General features: G+C 43.2%; 1 protein-coding gene and 1 long non-coding RNA gene across 18 annotated transcripts in view; one reads left to right on the top strand and one right to left on the bottom strand.

The window, feature by feature from the left end:
• Positions 1-25347, bottom strand: part of MICAL3 (microtubule associated monooxygenase, calponin and LIM domain containing 3) — a 270467-nt gene that overhangs the window by 61744 nt on the left and 183376 nt on the right. For all 17 annotated transcript variants that reach the window (XM_078075384.1, XM_078075389.1, XM_078075383.1 and 14 more), the window contains 3 exons: positions 21649-21835; positions 11323-11411; positions 10438-10525 (listed from right to left, as the gene is read on the bottom strand). In XM_078075384.1, the coding sequence (XP_077931510.1) occupies positions 10438-10525; positions 11323-11411; positions 21649-21835 (364 nt within the window). The remainder of the gene's footprint in view (positions 1-10437; positions 10526-11322; positions 11412-21648; positions 21836-25347) is intronic.
• Positions 4003-5102, top strand: LOC118542369 (uncharacterized). Its single transcript, XR_004920548.2, has 2 exons — positions 4003-4302; positions 4944-5102. It is a non-coding gene; the product is annotated as an uncharacterized LOC118542369 (long non-coding RNA).

Below are 25347 nucleotides of genomic sequence, written 5' to 3'. Positions count from 1 at the left end.
TGCCTAAACCAAATTTTATCCAACAGGGCAAAACCAAAACCGCTTACCCGGAATGATATGTACATTTAGCACAAAGACTTCAAAGTCAGTCATTTTACAGGTGAGTTGAGTCCAAAGTAGCCCAAACTTGGATAGGTAAGAACTTCCATGTTTCCCTCTGATGTCACAGGTGACTCGCTCAAACTGTCAGTACAAAAAGGGCATAAAATCATGTCTCTCTTCCCTTATACTCAAACTCTACCCAGGGCCAGGGCAGGCAATTTCCTATGAGGACTGCGAATGACAGTTATAAAAGCAGTAAGAGAATGAACATGTGGGTCAGCTCAACCATCAGGGGGCCTTTTTAAAAAGTACAATAAAATGAGATAGCAGAGACAGAGGATAAGTTGAAAGATTTATACATTGGAAGCAGTTACCCCGGGGGCCCAGAGAACAACAATACACATCCCCCTGAACAGAACCCCATCTCCTCCAGGTTGTCGGCAGGGTGTGTTCCATTTAGAGGGACACAGTCCAGTTCTGGGCTTATTCTTAATAATGCAGTTTAGGCTTGATTTTATTTGTTATGAGCAATGAGAGCTGACATGGGGAAAACGAAGAGGGAGTCTATTTCATATTACTTACAGTCAATTCAATGATTATTATTCTCTTCCTCAATTTCTTTTGATGACTTCCCCCCCAAAACACATCAGTGATGAAACCTTTTTCTCTTTAATCTAGTATGTTTTTTTTTTTTTAAGATTGTATTTATTTATCTGAAAGAGAGAGAGAGAGTGCACGCGCAGGCCAGGGGTAGGGGAGCAGAGGGAGGACAAGCAGACTCCACGCTGAGCACAGAGCCCCACGCGGAGCCCAATCCCATGACCCTGAGATCACAACCCGAGCAGAAATCAAGAGTCGGACACTCAACCGACTGAGCCACAAGGTGCCCCTAATCTAGTATCTTTCCAAAGGCACGTTCATACCCCTGGGATCACTGCCCAGGAAACTGGGGGGCATGTGTTTCTCAGAAATAATCAAATGCATACTCATTGATTTATACAGGGCATTCACCCATGTTTAAAAAAATCTTATTTGTGGAGCTAAACATACTGTTCTTCCCTCGTACCAAGTACTGACAATGGAGGTTAGAGAGCTGAGGAAGAGCAGCTGTATGGCACAGTGCGTGAACAATGCTCTCATATGTTCCTGTATCATTTTTTTTTAAGATTTTATTTATTTTGAGAGAGAGAGAGAGAATGAGAGAGAGAGAGCATACATGAGAGGGGGGAGGGTCAGAGGGAGAAGCAGGCTTCCTGCCGAGTAGGGAGCCCGATGCGGCACTCGATCCCAGGACTCAGGATCATGACCTGAGCCGAAGGCAGACGCTTAACCATCTGAGCCACCCAGGCGCCCCTCTTCTGTATGATTCTATCCTGACTCTGCATTGATTAGCTACGTGGCCTTGATCAAGTTTGCCTGACTTCTGTGTGCCTATTTCCTCATCTGTAAAATGACACTTCCCTCACAAGCTCCTGTGCAGATTACATGAGGGCTACACATAAAGCTCCTAGACAATGCCTGGGACATAGGAAGCGCTATGTTATTACTAGTTATTATCACCACTGTGTGTCTTCCTACATTATTTTCTATGAGTTAGTACAACAAAGATATTATGGTAAATTAACCAGTATTAATCACATGGGGGAAATGACAGGAGTTAGCATACTTCGAGTTTTAATCTCTATTTTTATTTGAGGAAAAGACTTTGGCAGAGAAGGGGGCTCCCTTGATTATAAATATAGACAACCCTTTGGCACAGTATTTCCAGCAGCATAGAGGATGGTTGCCAGCTCTCAGCAATACAGCAAAGCCTTTAGGACTTTGGCTGTTAACTCCTGCAGGCCACCAGTTCCCTGTTACCATAGTTACCCCAGACACCCAGTGCCACCTACTTCTCTGAGGTTACAAAGCCCTTCACTGAGATTTGGACAGCCCTGGAGCCACCCTTCCTGCACCCTGTGTCCTAATGTTACTAGGCTTTTCTACCAAAGCTAATTCCCCCAGAAAGGTGAACCAGCTAAAAGACAGGCAAATAGCTGGTTTAGAGTAATTCACATTAGACTAAACTCTAGGAAAGAGTATATACTTTCTTTTTAAGATTTATTTTATTTATTTGAGAGCGAGCGAGAGCGCGAGCATGAGCCGGGGGCGGGTGGGCAGGGGGAGAGGGAGAGAGCATCTCAAGCAGACTCCATGCTAAGTACAGAGCCCAACACAGGGCTCGATCTCACGACCATGAGATCATGACCTGACCTGAGCCAAAACCAAGAGTCAGACGCTTAACTGACTGAGCCACGCAGTCACCCCGAGAATATTTACTTTTAAAAGAACCTACTAACTCTGGGGTGCCTGGGTGGCTCAGTCGTTAAGCGTCTGCCTTTGGCTCAGGTCATGATCCCGGGGTCCTGGGATCAAGCCCCACATCGGGCTCCCTGCTCAACGGGAAGCCTGCTTCTCCCTCTCCTACTTCCCCTGTTTGTGTTCCCTCTCTCTGTGTTCCCTCTCTCGCTGTCTCTCTGTCACATAAATAAATAAAATCTTTTAAAAAAATTAAATAAAACAAAAGAACCTACTAACTCAAATATGTCTCTTATTGGTGGGAGGGATTTTATAGCTGGTCTCTCTCTAGCCTGATCCTTCTAGATCCTAACTTAGTTCTAGAAAACAGGGAAACAAGAATAAATAAGCTGTTTTAATCCTATTATAATCAGTATTAGCTATTCTTTGGTTAAGGGGTTGAGCTCAGTCTAAGAAACCCACTGTGGTTTAGCTTTTGGAGACAAACTCTTCTCCCTAAGGCTTCAAATAGAGTCTATCTAATCACACTGTTTAGTGTCAGGTTTGATCTCTGAGCAGCTACTAAATGTCAAGAGGATTACCCTCCCTGGAATTTACTTTCATAGTATTCCTGGCTTTATTAACTTTGAAAGAACATGAGAATGGAAGGAAAACATATTTATTTAGGTCTTGCCAGTGAAACAGCTCTGGTTTTGTCCTGTTTGTTGAGGACACCAAAACTCACTGAGGTCCTGAGTTCTTCTGGTGCCTCTAGGTCCTTGCCTGGTAGTGGTGGTCTTTAGTAACTGAGCTTGGGGTCCTTACCCTTTTAACTGGGTTCATCTTTTCCAGGGAGGTGGCTCTGGTAGAGGCCCAGGAACACTAGGACACAGGGTACAGGGAAGGCAGCTTTTGAACCTTAAGAGAAGCAGGTGGCCCTGGGTGTAAAGTTCTTCTGGTAACAGGGTGACTTACTATGAAATAATTACGGAAGACCTAAAATCCCAGGCAAGGACCTAAACGAAATAAGGCTACACTACGAAATAACAGTGATAAAATGGAAATAATCCTGATATTTTACAAAAGTACAGAATTCAATTACTTAATAGGCATACTTGGAACAGTTTCGTATGATTAATGCACAACTGCAACAAGCTGGGTAAATAAGCAAGAACAGAGGTGAAGGAAACATAAGAAGCCAATAGAAAGGGACTCAACTGTAAGAATTTTTCTAGTAATTCTCCTAGCATGGCCCCAAGAGACTCTGTTCTGTAGCCAGGCAGAGCGGGGGCCCTGGACTCCCTTTCTGTTGAAGTGTATTCCCTAAACTCCCCCTTTCGTGCCAATGAGGGGCCTCTGTGAGGGCTGGGAGCTTTTTTCACATTTTGGGAGCCCTCTAACTATACTTGTGCATACAGGTTGGGAGGAAAAGAACAACATCAAAGGCAAGGTCGAGTTTAGTTAGCTTGAGTTAGGGTTTGGGTGTTGGCAGTGACTCAACCTTTTGCCCATTGTCCTTCTTGAGGGCCTATAAAACTGCCTCAGAAATATTCAAAATGTTCCTAAACTATGCAAAGCTATGTGGGAGTTGACCCACAGGAAGTAAAAAAAGGAAATGGTGCTCATGTGGCTGGTGAAACCTGGAAGTAATTGAAGGAGTCACATATGCTGGAGCCCCGCCTGTCTTCTCCGGTGTATAGAAGGTGTTTCTGCGCAAAAGCCTACCCCCTCCAGAATGTACATGCTGAAGAGACAAGGAGCAATTGTGAAGAAAGAGGCATCAACGGCCAACACACACAGCTGAGAATTGTGGGCAGTGACGAGAGAGAGAGAGAGAGAGAGAGAGGAGCAGAAGAGCAACACAGCAACCCCATGGCTTAACCTAGACAGGAAGCGCCAATTTGACGTCCCTCCCCCTCATTTCGTTATGACTAATCTACTTGTTGGCACTTGCTGGGTGCTTGGCTGGATCTGAGTTCCAAGGTAAGGACTGGTTTTGGAGTCTTGATAAGGTTTTGAAGGTTTGTGAAAGGGACTGGGATTCGGGGAGGATTCTTCCTGAAATCTCCGCCTAGCTGTTACATTTAAGACAGCCCTACATGGGCATTTTTCTTCTATTTGTTCCTCAAGGGGGACACCTGTAGGACCTGGGTCCTACATGGCATTATCTTGCCCTTTTTTTTCAGTATGAAAATAGAGAGTAGCCCATTTTCATTGCCCGTACTGCTTCCACGTCTACACCACAGGATTCTCCTAGGGAGTATCTCAATTAGGGACATCTCCAGGGAATTTATGAGAAAAAAAGAGAGAGAGAGAGAGAGAGAGAGAATGGATTTCAAGAAGTTTCGGAAAGAAACTGAGACCCAAAGGGAATTGTCCAGGGTCTTCACAATGGGTGGCACAGAATCACATCCGTTGTCAGCGCCTTCCTGTTAGATGCTTCAGTATACTGTTCTAAACAATCTTGGCTCTCCTCCCCTTTATTACGGGGGCATGGGAAAGACAACGGAAGCAAAGGTCTAAAATCTGAAAATTATATACATATATCTATCCTTACCAATTCTTAGTCAATTGATTCACTGTTGCTTACTGCATCCCCCACAACCCAGTTTTTTTTCTCCCAGCCTTTTTTGCAGGCACCAGGAAACTGACGGACTTATTTCAGAGAAAGGGGAGCAACAGACTACAGACTTGGGGGAGGGGGTGGGAATGAGGACTCAAACTCTCTGTTGTGATAAATTCTGAACCAGCAATGCTCTGAGGATTAAAATGGTACCAACAGTGTTCTGACAGAGCAGTAAGCTATGTAAGGATGCAGACCCTCCCTGACAGGGGGGTCTGATAATCTAGAATGCCAAGAGAACCCAGCACTCTGTTTCTCTATTCTGTGGGTAAGCCTGAGAACTCTGAGTCCTAAGTGGGCTGCTTCTGAGTAGAGAAGGCCAGGCAGGCCTTTTTAACAACAGACACCCAATTTCCTAGAGCTAGTGGGAGCAGAGCTGGTGCTGAGTGCTCCCCCACCAGGTGCCCCCTTTTGGCCCAATTTAACACCAAAGCTGGGCTGTGCCACTGTGGTCAGCGTGCCGACATGGTAGAAGAGGCCACCACTGCTAAGGTCACAGCAGTGTGTGTGAGAAGGCAATAGGCTCATCTCTCCTGGCTTGAGGGTGAGTGGCCAAGGAGAACTGGACAGCCTAGCTCAGCGTCCAGGTCATAGCAAAGATAGCATGAGAGAGACATCAGCTGGGAAAAGAACAAGAATCTTCAATGTCACCAGGAGCAAGGTCACTGTGCCCAGGCAAAAGCCTCAAAACAGAGAAATATAACTGTTCCCAGGTCCCCAGAGCAGCCTGCCAGAGTCAGGAACAGGAAAGGCAAGCATCTGGCTCCGTTTCCCCATGGCAGACATGGGTTCTGGGGAATTTCTATCCCGTCATCTGCTCTAGCCCGCAAGTCCCTCACACTGGCTGACTGGATGTGGGGCACAGGGGGCACCTTTTCACTCTTTTCTACCTGTAGCTGCTGCAGAACAAAATGTCTTCCACCACGCCAACCCCCGTGAACAGAGGCCTTTCTGTTAATGACAATCTGTATCTTAGGTATAAACACCCCATTTCCCCATTTTAATACATCCACACTCTCTCCTGACCCCACCTCAGAAGTGACAGTCCTCAGGCACAATGGCTTTCAGGCCCACTCTTGAGACCTGCCTATGCTAACCCCTTTCCCACCCTCCAAACAGGAAAAAGGGAAGGAAAAGAAAAACTCAGAAACCTGAAGATTGTTTGGAATTTATTCTCTTAAATAAGAACGGTAACATTTGTTAAAAAAAATTAAAAGCATATCACCTTAGTTTCACAGTAACGGCAAAAACAAAGTTACACAATTAAATTAAAAAACTCACAAAGAAACACACCAAAAACTCACAGCACAGATTAAAAACAAGGGCAAAAGTAAAGGCTTTAGGGAAGGCCAGAAGCGGACAGGTGATGCGTTCCTTGGCACAGCGCGTCCTCCCTTGCTACGGTGTCTTTGTACCATGGCCGTGGGAACCTGGCTGGCTGCCACCCCCCCCAACCTCTACCCTGACCTCCACCCCAAGCTGAATGGCCCAGGAAAAAGGGAACCCCTTAATCCGCTGGTCAGGCCTTCAAGGCCATGCTGAGGCCCATTTGGGGGGACAAAGAACGGTCCACTGCCCTACAGAGACACACCGAACACCAAGAGACAGAAGGAAGCTGCAGTACCTAACCCAGTGATACACACGCCTGGAAGCAAAACAGAGGGAAGGGGGGTGGGGTGGGGGGTCTGCTTCTCTGTGGTAGTCCGTGAGCAACAGAACCCCTGCTTTCCTAGTCTGCTCGTGAATCAATGTACTTTCTGAGGTTGGGGCCGTGTACTGCTCGTTTTCTGAGATAACCAGCCCCCGCCCCCAAAGTCTCCACGTCCACACGTGTGCTGGCTTGCTCTGTTCCCTCCAAACCCTGACCAGAACTCTAAGCCAGCCCAGGGACACGGTTCCGACTGGAAAAGCTCCCTTGGTTTCCAGAACCAAGGAACAAGAAGCTTCAGAAACAGCTTCATTATTATGGTTATAATTATTTAGGACACGATAAATAAATATCTACTTGTATATATGAAATTACACCTATATAAATATACATGTGTATATGTATAAATATTTACACATCACCATCAAACTGACTCTTTTTTTTTTTTAAACTACGACTCTTGGGGGAGGGCTGGGGAGTTAAGCTGGACTGCACAATTCTCTTTGCTCTACTAAGAGGTTTTCCAGAAATGCCTATAAGGGGAGAGGGCTTGGGAAGCAGTGAGATTTCCTAACTTTGTCCTGACAGGCAGGAACCCCAGGATTGCACGGAATTCCTTGTATCGCATGGCTATTCTGGCCCATTTAGCACCCAAACTATAGAACCTAATGGTGATCATGCAAGGGTTGTCTAGGGACAGGGAGCAGGCATTTGCCTCTTGTTAACTGCTATGTGGCTTTTAAAGTTAAGACTGTCTTTTCCATCCCATCTCTGTTGCCAGTATTACAAGAAAAGCTTTTTCTTCTCTTCCCTTATGATTCCCCATAACCTTTATGCTTCATTTTTTATTATCCTCTATATGAAATATAAAGGGGATTCTTCTAAACAAAGAAAGGATCCAAAAAACCTGCAATTGAGGGTCTTATGTCCAAGGAGAAAATATCTCATTTGGGGTTTTTCTTTCTCTACCTGTTGTCCCAACTTTTCTTAAAGTCAGTGCAGGTACTAGGAGGCCAGGGTAGAAAATCTGTGCCAGGTCCACTAATCTATAGCAGTAAGTATACGAAGCTTGGAAACAAAGCATTTACAGATTTTGGGAACAGAAAAGAGGGTTTCTATATTAAAAGCACATGATAAACAACAGTACTGTAAACAATGTCTGCCTCCAAACACTAAATTAGCAGCAGTTACAGATTAGGTCACCAGAGAGAGACAACACTGCAAAGCAGGCCTGGAGTAGGTTCTTTCAATTTGTGAGTTGTTTGGTTTTTTTGGCAACAGCAGTAATTTTGGCATAAGGGGGAAAGAGGGCACTGCCACAAACACAGAGGTGGCCCAGAGCAAACACACAGCAGGGTTAAGTGCCAGCTACAGCCATAGTTTTTCCAGCTCTGCCTTCTGGGGGATATGGGTCTAGGAGGATGGCTTATATATACACAGTGAAATCAAGTTCATTCATTTACAGCTTTTTCTTGTCTAGAGTGCAGGAGAGGAGATGTACCATGGATCTGGGTTAATGACTGTTATCGAGGACACGTTTCTGGAACCCTGAAATACCTGAGTTTTCTGAAGCTTTTCAAAAGGAAATTCCAGTTAACTAATCAAAGCTTTAGTTTGAGATTTAAAGAAAGACATCCCTATCAAAAGAAAAAAAAGAAATCTACTTCATGCCAACTATAAAATACCACCCATGATTCTGTTCCTTTTCTGTAGAGGCTAGGAAGAATTAGACACCTCGTAGGGGAAGTGCTGGGGCTTTGGCGCATGTTCAGACTCAGGGCTGTCATTTCCAAAAGCCCAAGTCCCCAGAGGCAGATACTAACTGAACCCCATTAGCCCTAAGCTGCATTAAAGTGGGGGGACAGTGCCTGCCTCATTAATGTTAGGGATTCAACAGGGATCCCACTGGGATGCACATCTTGAACCCCTTGTGCTAGAACAGGCAAGTCACCTTCAGAATCATGAACCATAGGGGCTGAGACGTCCTCAGGGATTTGATTCTTTCTTGGTTGAGTCTTTAACTACATTGTCAAACGCTTATCTTCTATCCTTGCTTTGTAGAATATTCCTCTCCTTCTCTATGGAAACTTTAAATCCATTATGCCTTCAAACTAGACAGTAAGAATGGCAAACTGAGCCACAGGGGAAAGTGAACAAAACTTGGCTTGCTCAGAAACGACCTGAACTTCATTGTGTTTAAATTTTTTAAAAGAATGTTCTGTACTTGATACTGAAAAAGAAAGTTTCATTTCTCTGAGTTGTTTTGCTGAGTGGCCAAGTTCCTTGGGAAATCCATCTCTGCTGGAACAAGACCCAGACTGATGAGGGTGTGCTCTCACCTGGTCAAATGAACATTCTAGACCCCAGAGCCTAAGTCTCTGTCTAGATCCCTTTGGTGATTTTTCGCTACCAGCACTTCCCCCTTGTGCTCTGAGAGTGTCAACTGCAAAAGGCTGCCAGCATTTCATGGGAAAGACAGATTATAAAGGGTTTCGAAGCTATAGGTTTCAAAGTCATTCGTGGCATAAACATTGCTATAAAATGTTGGTCCAATTCACAGTGCACTTAAAAAGCTTCCCTGGATTTTAATGTGGCCACACATAGGAGCAGAAGCTAAATTCACCTAGCTCAGCTGGGGTTTGCTGGGCCTTAGCCTCTAAATCGCTGCCCTCTCGGGGCACATTCTCCCTTTCTCTAATTCTTAAGCACAGGGAAAGAAGCAACTCTGAAAACCTCTCATTTGAAAGTAGAGTGGGTAATTCTTCTCTTTTCCCATTATGGAAATTTCACTACCAACTCCTCCACAGTTTCTAGCATTAGCTGATAATCTCTAGTTTTTATATGGTAATTTTCATGAGTTTGTAAATGGTTGCTTGAGATCTATCTGCTGTTAAAGACAGAAAAAGTGTGAGAAGCAGAAACATGGCCTGTTGACTTCCTCTCTCACCCACACAATGACCCTGGGTTGTAATATAGTCTGTGGCTGCCCTGGGGGTATTGGGACCACCCAGCAGTTTGTGGAACTGGGGACATATCTTACAGGCTGGCTTGACACGGAGCAGAGAGAGGCAATTTTAAGGAAAAAAAACTACAATTCTTCACAACAAATCTAATGTCCATGAGCCCATGAGTTAAACACCAGAATAAATGTGTTTTCAGAGGTAGGGATAGTGTCATTCACTTCCTGACACAAGGAAATGATTAGTGGAAATGGAACAAATTAGGGTTTGGTCCTCATTAGAAGTTCAAATGCCCCAAAGTGATTAGGACAGGGCATGACCTATAGTGGTTACACGTCAAACGGAAGTGCAGTGTCAGCTTATGTAGATACCTAAATAGGGAGTGGGATGCAAGAATTTCAAGTGTAGGTGAACACAAATCCAGATCATGGGGCCTTATTACAATTCCAAGTTGTCCAAGGAGTCCAAAACAAGAAGGCCCTGGGACTCTGGCAAGCAGCCTGTTCTGAATTCCTGTCTACATGGATGGGGCCTGGACCGACCACCCCAGTGTGTCTTATGGGTGCGGACAGGCTCCCGGGCCCCAGCAACAATACTTTGAGATTGGGAATGGACATTACTGATGCTCACCAGATGGCGCCCCTACTGGCTCACGGTCTGCCAGCGCAACTCCCCTCGGATTTGTACCAGCACCTCCGACAGGCCATAGAGAAAGGGGACTCCGAACGCAAGCAGCTGGCACATGAAAAAGGAGTCCAAAGGGTTTTGGGCCACTTGATGCCCAATCGAAGAAATGTTGCTTTGGAGGTGCTGGCTCATCCCCTTGGCCTTGTCACAGAGGCCGAGAGAGTGACGCACCACCCAGCCAAACAAGGAAGTGAGGCTACCTGGGGTTCTCTCAGCAGGGCTGGCCATGGCACTGGCCCGTCCATTTGCGTCCACAGTCGGGCCATCCTGCAGGGCTTCTCTGGCCTCCTAGGAAAGTCCGCAAGAAGAAGAAGAGTGACTGACTGAAGCACTAAAATCTCAGAAGGCAATGGCCCCTGCCTGGCTAGTTCGCTGCTCTCACCAGTCAATCCAGACTGTATTTTTCACATAGTCAGTCTTTCTTTAAAAATCCAGGATAGACTTCATGGGGAAATTGCTAGGAGTCAAAATCTAGGTCCACCTTGGAATAAGTTTCCTTTCCCTGCAAGTCCCTCTGCAGTCAACAAAAGCCTCTCCAGGATGGGTTAGTAAGCCTGCAAGCTGACAAGGTAACATCCTGTAGTGAAGGGAATACCCAGTTCACCTTCACAAAGACAAGTGGAGGAGCTACTCTCATTAAAAAAAAAAAAAAAAAAAAAAAAAGTAAGAAGGAAAAAAGGTACTTAGATAAGTAATTCACAGAATAAAGAAAGTTAAAGGAATTGACAAGCAGAGCAGATTATTTATAGCCATGTTCCTTTGCAGGGTGTCCTTTTCTCAGAAAGATGCTTATTTACAATGACTAAAGTCTTCTTTTATATAAACAGAAGGGTCTAACATAATCTCTCAAATCTGACTCAGGTGGTGGATGGAACATTACCTTAGTGAAATGCTACAGTATCAAGATTATACTCGAAAAGTTGGTTTCCTCCCCCACTGGACTGTGACTGTCTCTCAGGCCCTTCCCATTCACAAGAAAGGCAATTTAGTGGCCATTTAGCAGGCCTGGCCAACCGCACTTCACCTGTCACCACACTAAAATGCACCTGCTGCTTCTCCCCAACTTACAGATGGATCATCATTACCTTTCCAGAGAGAGGAGCCACTGCTGGTCTCTTCCTCTGTGCGGAGCCGGAGAGTCGATAACAGTAGTGTGGTTTGCAGTAGAATTTACCTGTAGGCAGCAAGAGGCCGGGGAAAAGGAAGTGAGCGAGACTCTTAATTCTGAACTTGACTCCTTGGTCTTAGCACACTCCTGTCTATCTCCTCTAGCCACAGGGCGCTGTCACCAATGCCCAGGCTTCTTGTCCAGGGTGGCCAAACCCTCCCTATAAACTTTGATTTCAGTCCTCCTCTCCCCTTTGCCCGAAGGGGGAGGGGATTTCTTTGGGATATGTGAAGGCCATTGAGCTATCACCCAATCAGCGCCCAGAGCAAAGATGTGAAGCTTGCATGGCAGGGCCAGTGAACAAAGTGGCAGTGTGTGCAGAACAAAGATGTGGTCACATGGAAAGCTGCTACCATTTCTGGGGAAACTAAGAATGAACACAAGCGCAGGGTGGAGGCGTGAAGGCTGTAGGGGGTGGGGGAGCATTGAGCACTGGCTCTGACTGGACCCCCTCTGCTGCTCCCTTCTCCTGCAACCATTCACAAGCCAGCCTTATGACCCCTTAGCGGGTCAGGATCAGCATTAAAAACAATACAAAACCAAATCAAACAATCCTGCAATAGACTGTGAATAGAATGAAGCAGAATAAAATGCATTAAAGTGCACAGTGGCATAATCAAAGTATTGGTCCTTACAGCTTTTAGTTGTGTCTACATGTGTTTATTGAGTCCTAATGTAACATGTATTTTCTTTTGCAGGTGTGGTCCCAAGTTTGAAAAACAATGATCTTGGCTTTTCCCATGACACCAGTAGTGGGAGTCAGTCACAAAAGGTCATTTTTTCTTGGCTCTTTCCTTACTCCCACTTTAAAGAGCCAAGGCTTTTGAAAATTAAAGGATAGACCCTATTATAGAAACTGTTGAAACGGAGTAATCCCATTTATCCTTTTCATTTGCAGAAGGTACTCCTTTGACAAATGAACTTTCCTGTTCTCAAAGTTTAAATAAGAGAATCCAACCAGAAAACCAATAAAAAAGGTCAATGAAAACTAAAGGCTGGCTTTTTGAAAAGATAAACAAAATTGACAAGCCTTTACTATACTAATTCAAAAGACCCAAATAAGCAAAATCAGAAATGAAAGAAGAGACGTTACAACTGATACTACAGAAATACAAAGGATCACGAGAAGCTACTATGTATAATTATACACCAACAAGCTGGATAACCTAGAAGAAATGAACAGAGTCCTAGAAACATATAACATACCAAGACTGAATCATGAAGACAGAGAAAATCTGAATAGACCAATACTGAGTGAGGAGAGTGAATCAGTAATCAAAACTATCCCCAAACAGAAAAGTCCAGGACCAGATGGCTTCACTGGTGAATTCCACCAAACATTTAAAGAAGAATTAACAGCAATCCTTCTCAATCTCTTCCAAAATATTAAACAGGAGGGAATACTCCCAAACTTATTTTACAAGGCCAGCATTACCCTGATACCATAGCCAGATAAGGATATGACAAGAAAAGAAAATTACAGACCAATATCCCTGATGAACATAGATGCAAAAATTCTCAACAAAATACTAGGAAACCCAGTTCAACAGCACATTAAAACAATCATTCACCACAACAAAGTGGGATTTATCCCTGGAATAACAAGGATGTTTCAATATACACAAATCAATAAATGTGATACACCACATGAACAGAATGAAAGATAAAATTCATGTGATCTCAACAGATGCAGAAAAAGCATTTGACAAAGTGTAATACTCTTTCATGATAAAAACACTCAACAGACTAGGTTATAGAAGTAACATACCTCAGTACAAGAAAGACCATATACAACAAACCCATAGCCAACATCATTCGCAAAGGTGAAAGTTTGAAAAGTTTTCCTCTTAGATTTGGAACACAAGGATGCCCACTCTCACCATTCCTATTCAACAAAGTACTAGAAGTCCTCGCCAGAGTAATCATGTAAGAGAAAGAAATAAAAGGCATCCAAATAAGAAAGGAATAAAACTATCTTTGTTTGAAGATGATATGATCTTACATGTAGAAAATCCTAGACTAGACTCCACTGAAATGCCACCAGAACTAATCAATAACTCAGTAAAATTGCAGGATACAAAAATTAACACATAGAAAGCAGTTGTTTCTATACATTAACAACAAAACATCTGAAAAAGTAAACAATCCCACTCACACTAGCATCAAAAAAATAAAATACTTAGGCATAAATGTAATCAAGGAAGTGAAAGATCAACACACTGAAAACTACAAGACCTCGATAAAAAAAATTGAAGAAGATACAAACAAATGGAAAGATATCCATATTTGTGGATTGGAAGAATTAATATTATTGAAATGTCCATATTACCCAAAACCATCTATAGATTCAATGCAATTTCTATCAAAATTCCAACGGCATTTTCACAGAAATAGAAAAAAATCTTAAAATTTGTATGGAGCCACAAAAGACCCTGAATAGCTAAGGCAATACTGAGAAAGAAGAACAAAGCCAGAGGCATCATATTTCCCGATTTCAAACTATATCACAAAGCTATAATAATCAACATAGTATATGGCACTGGCATAAAAACAGACACACAGACCAATGGAACACCCGGAAATAAATCCCAGTTTGAGAAGAGAGCCAAGCATACTTGATGGGGAAAGGATGGTCTCTTCTATAAATGGTGTTGGGAAAATTGGATAACCACATGCGGAAGAATGAAATTGGACCTCTATCTTACACCGCTCACAAAAACGAACTTGAGATGGATTAAATTAGATTTAAGTGTAAGGCCTGAAACCACAAAACTACAAGAAAACAGGGGAAAAGCTCCTTGACACTGACCCTCTCAGCAGTGATTTGTGCAAAAGCACAAACAACAAAAGTAAAATCTATAGAAGTGGAACTACATCAAAGTAAAAAGCTTCTGCACAGTAAAAAAACAATCAATAAAACGAAAAGGCAATATTTCTCCCTACAGAATGGGAGAAAAGGCAAATCATGTGTCCGACAAAGGGTTAATATCCAAATATGTAAAGAACTCATACAACAGCAAAAAAACTAACAACCTGATTTAAAAATAGGCAGAACTGAAGACACAGTTTTCCAAAAAAGACATGCAAGTGTCCAATAGGTAGATGAAAAGGTGCTCAACATTACTAGTCATTAGGGAAATGCAAATCAAAACCACAGGCTATCCCTTCACACCAGTTATAATGGCTATCATCAAAAAGAGAAGAGTTAAGGGCGCCTGGGTGGCTCAGTTGGTTAAGCGACTGCCTTCGGCTCAGGTCATGATCCTGGAGTCCCTGGATCGAGTCCCGCATCGGGCTCCCTGCTCGGCGGGGAGTCTGCTTCTCCCTCTGACCCTCCCCCTTCTCATGTGCTGTCTCTCTCATTCTCTCATTCTCTCTCTCTCTCTCAAATAAATAAATAAAATCTTAAAAAAAATAAAAAAATAAAAAAGAGAAGAGTTAAGTGTTGGTGAAGGTGTGGAGAAAAGGGAACCCTAATGAACTTCTGGTGGGAATGTAAGCTGGTACAGCCCCTATGGACAACAGTACGGAGGTTCCTCAATAAATGAAAAATAGGGCTACCATATGATCCAGCAATTCCACTTCTGGGTAGATACTCAAAGAAACTGAAAATCAGGATCTTGTAGTTATCTGCAATGTTCATTACAGCATTACAACAGCCAAAATATGGAAATAACCTTAAGTGTCTGTCAATGAATGAATGGATAAAAAAGATGTGGTATATATACACAACAGATTATTATTCAGCTATGAGAAAGAAGGAAATCCTGCCATTTGTAATAACTTGGATGGACCTTAAAGGTACTATGCTAAGTGAAGTTAAGTCAGAGAAAGACAAACACTGTATGATCTCACTTATATGTGGAATTTAAAAAAGACAAACTCAGAGAAACAGAGAGCAGAATGGTGGTTGCCAGAGGTTAAGGGGTGGGGAACATGATGAGATACTGGTCAATGGGTACAAACTTCCAGTTATAAGATTAATAAGCTTGGGGATCTAATGTACAGCATGGTGGTTATAGTTATATACAGTATATATACTGTATTATATACTTGAATATTGCAAAGAAAATGGACCTTAAAAGTTCTCACCACAGGGGCACCTGAGTGGCTGGTCACTGGTCACCTAAGTCAGTTGGGCATCTGACTCTTGGTTTCGGCTTGGGTCGTGATCTCAGGGTCATGAGATCGAGCCCTGCGCTGGGCTCTGTGCTCAGCGGAATGGGGCGGTGGGGGGCACAGGTCTGCTTGAGATTCTCTCCCCCCACCCCCACTCGCGGGCACACGTGTGTGCGCACGCACGCTCTCTCTCTCTCTCTTGCAAATAAATAAATAAATAAATCTTTAAAAAAAGAAAAAATCCTCACCACACACAAAAAATTAGTAACTATGTGATACGATGCAGATGGTACCTAATACTATGATGGTAATCATTTTACAGTTTATAAAAGTATAAATAAACACACTGTACACCTTAAACTTACACACAGTTATGTGTCAATTATATCTCAATAAAGCTAGGGAAAAAAGGGGAGGACGTAAAAGTCAAAAGAAATAAAGGTGAGATGGCCTTCTTTCTTTTTCAGAGCTGGTGCTCTGATTACTACATCCTTCCTCTTTTCCTTCAAAATAACTGACTTCTGTCTTCTTTTACCTGTACCCTGCCTCCCAACACTGACTAAATCTTTTAGCAAATGTAGTTTATGGATTTCATAATTTCAAATAATATTCATACACACAGCATGTTTTCTGAAGTAGAATTTCCCACTAGCTATTGGCACTTAACCAGAACTCAGAGACGCTACATCTATTGTCAGGAACACTGATAGCCAAAGGACCATCAATCTCACTGCTGATTTCTCTATGAGGGGAGTTGAATCATGGGTTATTTTTTTCAGCTTAGACACAGTCTCTTTTTACAATCTGTAATAAACCATTTCATTTTTGTGAATGTTTTTCTAAAGATTTTATTTATTTATTAGAGAGAGAAAGAGAGCACAAGCAAGGAGAGTGGCAGAGGAAAAGCAGGCTCTCCACTGAGCAGGCAGCCTGACACTGGGCGTGATCCCAGGACTCTGGGATCATGACCTAAGCCTAAGGCAGATGTTTAACTGATTGAGCCACCCAGGCGCCCCTCACTTTTGTGAATTTTGGCTAAGATAAAATGTAATTAGGGCAAGACAAAATTTATTAGTGCTTGGATCATATGCTTCTTTTTTGTCTGTTTTGTATCTTATTCCTTATTTTTTTAAAAACTTATTTATTTGAGAGACAGAGAGAGTGAGAGAGAACATGACCAGGGTGAGGGGCAGAGGGAGAAGCAGACTCCCCGCCGAGCAGGGAGCCCGATGCGGGATTCGATCCCGGGACCCCGGGATCATGACCTGAGCCGAAGGCAGACGCTCAACCAACTGAGCCACCCAGGCGCCTGTATCTTATTCTTTAAAAAATGCTCCTTCCTCCTCCACGTGATTCTGATGGGCTATCAACCATGTGGCCTAACATTATCCACAGGAATAAATATATGACCCATATAGGTCAGTCAAGACTATCCCCTTTTCTTCCAGCCCACTCCAGGATACAGCATGTGGCTAAGTCAGGCTAACCAGAGCCATTCTGGGGGATGCTCAGGGATGGTGAGACAGAAAGGACAGCCCTTCTCTGAGAATGCTATCTACAAGGAAGATATAAACCTAATGCTTCAACTTTAATCTGACTTGGGTTTCTATTATTTATAACCAAGTCTTGTTTTATTATAGTATCAGAAAACTATAGTTATAGTTACTTTCATTCCTTTCTTCTATTTTTTTTCCCCCTGCATTAGTTTGCTTTTTTCTACTAAGTAGAATCCTAGTATTTTAAAATACAACTCAATAGGCTAAACTCCAGGGAGTCCTCATTGAATTCTGCTATAGTATCCTAAATTAATGAAAGAGGCTTAGGTTTCAAAACAAGTCCCAAACCTAACCATAAGGTAATTTTCAAGAAAAGTCCAGAAAATTGTTTTCTCTAAAAATGCAGTATAATGTGATGGAGGGAACATGAGCATTGAAGTCAGATCTCAGTTTAAATACTGTCTCAAGCACTCAATAGCCATGTGAACTATTTAGGATTTTGAAACACGTTTCTTCATGTAGAATATGAAGATAATACTCATAAGGTGAGATAAGTAAATGAGAAATCACATTATGTGTTGCAGGTACTCAATTAATGTATCTCCTCAAACCCCTTCCCAAGCTCAACATGATGGTACTTTTTACTTCTTAGATTAATAACAAAAAGAGTTAATTTTTATCTAACATTTACCATGTGCCAGATACTATCCTAACTATTATAATATCTACCAACTCATTTAGTCCTCAGAACTCAATAAGGTAGATATTGTTACTCTCCACCTTTTTCCAGGTGAGGCACAGAAGGGTTAAGTAACCTGCCCTAAGTGTCCCCTACTCTGTAAATCTCACAGAGGATTTGAACCTAGGAAGCTTGGCTCCAAAGTCTATACCTTTAGTCACTATGATGCCTGTCTCAATCAGTGAATACAGCCACACTAATGTTATAAACTAACCACAAATTATGGTTGGTTCTGTCAAGCCACTGATTTTAGATGGTCTAAATAAATTAAATCTTGATAATTAAATATGGGAGTGACTAGAAAAAGAAATCGGGAGGAAACAAATGGCTAAAGGGCAAGCTTAAGGCATAATGGGCCATGACTCATTCATTCAACAGCTCACTGAATGCCATCATAGGAGTACTAATCTAAACACTGAGAATGTTCCAGTCAAGAAGACAGACTAGTCTCTGCTCAGATAGAGCAGATAATGTGTGAATAAGTATCAGGTAATGATGAGTACCACAGATCAGGGGGTCTGCAAATGCCTCTCTGAGGAGGGAATATGCAAGCAAAGCTGTGAATGACAAGAAGCCTACCCTGTGAAGATTAGGGGGAAGTGCATTTCAGGGGAGGAGACAGCTAGTGCAAAGTCCTAAGGTAGCAGTGGCTTAATTAGGTTTATGAAATGGAAAGAAACCAATGTGGCAGGAGTACAGTGAGCTAGCTGGCAGCAGAGAGGAAATGTAGGCCGGGGTAGACAAGCGAAGCTCTCAGCCTGAGTGGATTCTATTTGTACTGCAGCAGACAGTAAGGGTACAAAGCAGGAGGCTGGAAAGATCTGATTTACATCTTTTAAGATCCCTCGGTTGCTTTGTGGAAGCAGACTGTAGGGGGCAATGGTGGAGGCAGGGAGACCAGTAGTCCCAATGGAAGATGCAGAGGGTGGTCAGGGTGGTTAGTACTCGAAGAGACAAGAGAGCAGTGGACTGTTTCAGGCTTGTTGCTACCGATGGTGGCCCTTCACAGACCACCTTAGCAGGTAGTGGGTTTTCTCTCCTTGAGATGACAGGGAAAGACTTGACACACTGTCTGATTTAGAGTCCTTGTCTAAAGAGCTGGCAGCAGTTGAAAATAAGCTAGTATTTGGCAAGAGAAAGAGGAGCTTAGTTTTAGGGCAGACTGCATCCTTTTAAAAGAGCTGAAAGGAAGACTAATCAGGGACAAGGGTAAAACATGGATATTTCTCTGAAGCGTAAGATGCTCAATTTGCCAGTGTGGAGCTGACACAGGCCCAGAGTCACTAATCCCACAATGTCTGACCTGGAAGGGATCCCAGAGGTCATTCAGTGCAAACCAGCACTTACTAGTTTTGTGTGAACTTGAACAAGGAACTTACGACTTCTCTGAATTCGCTTCCTGATTTGTAAAATTGCAATAATAAAACTACTTACTGTATAGGGTTGTTGTGAGGACAGAAGGACATGGTATGTATTAGAGGGCCCACCACAGTGCCTGGGTTACTTCTTTTCTCCTACAAACGGCCTATGACTTCCCTTTTTCTTATCTGAGGCCCTTCAGTTAGATTTCTGAGTCACACAGTAATGTGGATAAAGAACAGACTAAAGCTTCAGGATCCCTAAAATTCCATTCTTTTCTCTAGTTCATCGGTCCTTTGTGGAGGAGCTGGGTTGATGAAAAATTCATTTGGGTTAGAATTTGGGGAGCTTGTTTAGATCTGTTGTCCTCCCCGCCCCAGTCAACAACAATGCACCCAGCCAGGCTGGCCTGCCTCATCTGCTCCCAACGTCATGGTCATTCCCATCTGAGCTCCTGTCATTCTCTTGCCTGGTACGCCCTCTCTTCCTCCACTGAGACATTTTATACTTGTCTCTCAGAGTCTAGCCTAAGGTCAGTTCAGTCATTCCTAAAAACTTGGGAGCTTCATCAATTTCTTCCTCCTCTGAACTTCTGCAAAGTTAGAATCTATATTTTGTCTCTTAGCCCTTAATTATATACTCTTCACCATCTGTTGTTGCTCCATGTGCCCTTGTCTTATCATGCCCATCAGAATGTAAGCTCCTTGAGGAACATTTTACATTTCATCCATGTCCTCAAGAGAATGTGGCAAAGATGAGCACACAATCTATGGGCAAAAATACTTGGGGATCTACTGGCTGGACCTTGAAGGATCTTCAACTGTCTCCTCAGTCAAAAATTACCTACCAATGTAGTAATGGACATACATATATATCAGAAAACCAAATATATTTCCCCTATACATTTGGTCTAGGTCCATAGTTCCTGACTCAGCTCCAAACACTTGGAATTCCCTAGACAAAGGTGTCTTTTGTTGTAGTAGTACAAGTAACTTTTAGACCCCACCCAAGGGCAGGGGCTGGTTGCCAGAAGGATGAACTGTGGGATTAGAGGGTACCTCCTTTTTAGGGTACTCCCCAACTCTCCAGGGGAGAGGGCTGGAGATTGAATCAAACAATGGCCAATGACTTAGTCAAACATGACTGCAATGAAGCCTCCATAAAAACCCAAAAGGATGGGGTCTGAAGAATTTCCAGGTTGGTGAACATGTCGAGCTACAGGGAGAGCAGTGCGCCCCTGGAGAGTTGCCCCATGGAAGCTCTATGCCCTTTCTCCAGACCTTGCCCTATGTATCTCTTCATGTGGCTGTTGATTTCTAACTTTTATCATATTCTTTAGTAAACTGGTAAACTTAAGTGTTTTCCTGAGTTCTGTGAGACGTTTTAGCAAATGAAAAGAACCTAAGGAAGAGGTTGTTGGAACCCCCAATCTGTAGCTAGTGGGTCAGAAGCACAAGTAACAGCCTGGGGCTTGTGACTGGTGTCTAAAGTGGGGGATGAGGGGCAGTCTTCTAGGCCTGAGCCCTTAACCTGTGGAATCTGATGCTATCTCTGGGCAGAGGAGACAGTGTCAGAATTGAGCTGAATTCTCATATACCCTGTTGGTGTCAGAGACTTGCTTGGTGTTGTGGGGTTGGTGGGGTGAGGGACTCCCCATCCCCTTACATTGGAATTGGGTCTGAGAATCCAAAAAGAGGTCACATAATGCCACCTCTGTGAGGACTCCTATTAATCTAGGTCTTTTCATTACTTTTGAATCAGTAAGACTGCCCCTCATGAAGTTCCTTCAGCACTCCACAGGAATGAGTTCAGTAATCAATGTCTTTGGTGACCTTTTCAATTAATCTTAAAGAGTTTTCAAATGGCAGACATGTCTGTCTATCAGGCTTTGTCATCTATTTGTATAATTCCCCACCTTCTGCTCCATTAAGGTCTATTATAAAAACAATACATGCCACGAAAGGCCGGGGCTTGAACACTGCAGTAAATTAGATTTAGATCCTGTGGAACAAACTCTCAATTCATCAGAGAGATGCTGATGCTAGAGAGAGATGGGCATAATTTGGTCATCCTCCAGAAGCAAAGTCTGAGAACCCAGGCGGCATGAAATCCAGTTTTAATTTGCTGTCACTGACCTGTGACAAGAAATAGGACTTCTACAGATCTGTGATATCCCCTTCTCTAAAGTAAAGACAAAAAAAAGCCTCATCCTCTTTGTGTCCCTTTTATTTTAAGATCCCACCCTGAGGTAAGAAACACATGTCTGTGAAGCCAGGGAAGTGATTTAGGTAAACACATGCCATTCTCATTACCATCATCACTGAGTAATGCTATGCTACAGCCTGGTGACTTTAGGGAAATATTTATAAGAGTCTCAGAGAAAAAAACAGAAGAGTAGAGGGAGATGGATGGGAAGGGTTAGGCGAAGCAGAAAAAAATGTATATATAAGAACGCAGTAAGAGGCCCTAAGATCAGTTCACATGGAAAACAGTGTCCCTAGGCCCAGTTTCTAAGTGCAAACAGGCTTACCGTCCTCAGTGTCATAGGCATAGGCCGAGAGGCGCAGGGTGGTGGCGCAGTACTCGCATTTGAAGCAGCTCCGATGGAAGAACTTGCCCTCAGCACTCAGCCTTTCCATCACATAGACCCGCTTCCGGCAGAAATAGCACGTGTCGCTGCCTCCCAAGTTCTGTGGGAACTCCTTCTTTATAGAGCCCTGGAATGGGGGGCAGTGGGAGGCACGTTAGGGCAACACTTCTCAGGCTCACCTCCAGGGGGCGCACGACCCTATCCAGATGTGAAACTAACCCTCACTAAGCGATTTTGCTTTGAGACAGACTAAGATGGCTCACTTTGCTACTGGCTCTCCCCCAAAACAGCGGCACGAGTGCAGAGACTGTCACATATGCCTTCTATGCAGCAAGCAGCAGGAACTGGGTTCTGAATCGATGTTCATCAACAGTCGAGAGGAGACCCCAGGTGGTTTTACAGAATTTCACAACAATCAAACCGCATTATTTTGGCAGAATTCTGTTTTGAAGGTAGCATAAAAATACCTCTTCAGTGTTCACATGGTTCTACATGGATATGGGTCCCCTGGACTCTAGAGAAATCACTTTTAGAGATACTAAGGACGTTTTTCCACACGACATTCTAAACAACCATTCAGTCCTAGGAATTGTTACAAAATTCAGATAACCTAAAAAAAAATTACCACATGGCATATATTGGCTATATATGTTACTAAACTACTTAGAATTAACCAGGTTTATTTACCACAGCTGTGCTATATCTAGATAGACAGTGCCCTTAACACATCTCTTACCAGTTCCTTCTTGTCTAGAAGGGTTTTGGGCTGTTCTTTCCTTTGAAGCTGATTGGCTATCTGCTCAGCCAATGAGCTCACTCCGCCCGTGTACATCTTTATATACTTCTATTGGTTGGAGATTATAAAATGACCAGAATGAAGGGAAATGAGAAGGAAAAAAATAAATAAATTAAGAAGACAGGGAAAAAAATCGTTGAAAGGTATAAAATGAATACAAGGTGCAGCAGCAAACCATGCCAACACAGTGCCCACAAGCAGGGAAACTTGGTGGTAAGAAAAACGGTGTCATTGTCCACACAGACGTATCAGCATTGGTAAGAATAATGGCTGCAGGAATAATTAAATTCAGTAAGGGAGAACTTAGTCTTTCATGTCTTTTCGGAATATATAGTTCAGGGAGGTGGGAAGACAGGATGGATACAAATATAGAACAGAATAAGAAGGGCCCATATCCTAGTGACTCAAATTACATATGAAGAATTCAAGATGAACAACTCCTACCAAAACAGCAGATGTCCAGATGAACAGCATGTTTCAAGTTGGGTCTGGGGAGGGCTTCGGAAGTTACTTCCTCATTTAGAAAGAAACCAAGCTCACTCTTGCAGGGCTGACTCTCCACTTGGGTAAAAGATGCCAGTAGCCTTACTAGTGATGATCACCTTCCTCCTATTAATGCTTCGCTCACAACCCCTGTCATATGCATCAAATATTCCTGAGCTTTATCTGGAAAAATCCTTCTCGGCCCATTCTCTCTGTTGGTATTTATACGTTCTATCTGGGCACTAAGGCTAAAACCTTCTAGACCGGGCTGGGCTTCTTAAACTCGGCTGCAGGAGGCTAACACCTGCAGCCATGCAGACAAGTGGTTTGGTATAGTCTTGGGAAATCAGAATGTTTTTAGTCCAGGAGGGATTATTTTTTTATAGGTTGAAAAAAGAGAAAAGAAAAAATCTAACCAATTCAATCCTCTTTCTAGCAATGCGGAAGAAGTAACAAGAAACTACCAAATTTCAATTGTAAGCCTTCTGCTAGGCAGCCTAGCTTTGAGCCTGTCCCCAGGGAATGAGGTCAAAGCCTTGCTGGCTGTCCTTTGGAGACTCCACAGTCACCCTTCCATGTGGAAATGATCAGGACACCCTGTGTGTGCAACACTTCTCTCATAAACTATGTGCAATAGGACAGCTGCCTGCCGAGTTTGAGGAGTCCTGACTCTAATTCTGACTGAGAAACACACCAGGGCAGTTGTCCTGGGGGATGTTCACAACTCCATTAGGAAGTGGTTTGAATGGACAACACGCAAAGCCATGTGTAAGAGAATTGCAGGCCTGAGCAACAGCATGCCCTGGGGCTAGGCAGGAACAAATAAGAGAAGTGCTCTGGGGGAAAACTAACTCCATGTGAACTCTATGAGAATAACAGAAGCACAAATGAACAAACAATTCTCCAGGGTTCCGCTGGAACTGAGGAGTCAATTCTATTTTTCAATTTAAAATGAGGAGATTTCCAAGGATTGGTGCCACTTGCTCATTAACTCCACAGCTTATACCCATTAGTAGTCGAGAAAAACAAGTGGCTCTAAGATCTAAACCTTCTTTAGCTTAGAGATATCAGGGAAGCTTACGCCTGGAACAGATTGGCACCAGGCAAAGCAGAGCAGATCATTTAACAGCTGACACTGAGGGTGCAGAAAATTGCGCTTCATTCTGCAGAAAGTAAGTGAGAGTGTAGGCCAGATGTCACACATGAGGCTGGGACGCTGAGCAAACCCTGGGTCCTCACTGCTCAGCCAGGACCCTTCCCTCCCACCAAGAACCGGCATCCTCAGCAAATACATACAGCCCAGGGCTGCCGGCATGCAAAGGCATTGGTCACATTCAGTTCTTAGCGATGTGGTAATACTGACAAGCATCCCCCAAGAGAGGTGGAGACTCAAGTTCTATTTTTTCTGGCATGAAAAGCAGATGGTTTCCTTCTCCCCAATCTTAAGAAATAGTCTAAATGTAGCAATTGTTAGACTTATACTTTTGCCACCACACATGCATGTGCTTCCGCACAGTACTGCATAGACTGCTTGAGAATGGGAAACACAAACAGGGCAAAAAGACCTGCCAATCACTCTCTAAGCTACTCTACAGCTGGATCAGTTCCATTGTAGGAAGAAGCAGGGCTCATTCTTCAAATGATTACAATTCAAGAGGCACCCAGAATACTGCATAATCACCACTCCATTTAAGAGATTTAATTACACTATGGTCCATATTTTGTCATACATATTAATATGAAGACATTTGGAATTTAAAAAGCTAATGGCTGAAAACTTTATTATTATTCGATATAGTTGAAATATAAAAAAAGTGGGTTTATTTGATAGAATTTGATGCCATGAAAGCTAGCAGCCTCCGTAACTTTGGTGTATGCCTACGGACCTTACATGCAAAACAGACAGACACAGGTGGATTCCCACAGAAGACAGGCCAAAGTTAAGAGCTCTGCAACCTCACTGGGCCACATGACATTTGTATAGGTGAACTGAGGAGAGGCTGAAGAGAGGCTGAAGAGGAAAGAGCTTTGCCAAGTTCCAGGCTGTGCTACCTGTCGGAGGGAGTCAGAGGAAGGAGAAGCGGGGCGGGTGGAGGAGCGGAGACTAAGAGAAAGCTCCCACTGGTCAACAAAGAATCGACGAGAAGGTTCAGGCTCTGGCTACAAAATACAAGATGGAGAAAAAAAAAAATCAAAGGAAACGTTAAATAAAGTTACACATTGACCTGAATATAAGGAATTTGGGAGTTTTAGACCTTTATCTAAATAATAAACAAAGTAAAGAAATATTCTTATTCCCAAAAGCATGAATGGCTCATTCAAGGCTTCCATTTTGCTTTTAGCTCACCCTTGCCTCATGC

Source organism: Halichoerus grypus, chromosome 6 (assembly GCF_964656455.1).
Source record: "Halichoerus grypus chromosome 6, mHalGry1.hap1.1, whole genome shotgun sequence".
In the NCBI taxonomy this organism is placed as follows: Eukaryota; Metazoa; Chordata; class Mammalia; order Carnivora; family Phocidae; genus Halichoerus; species Halichoerus grypus.
This window is presented reverse-complemented; position numbering and strand designations above follow the sequence as displayed.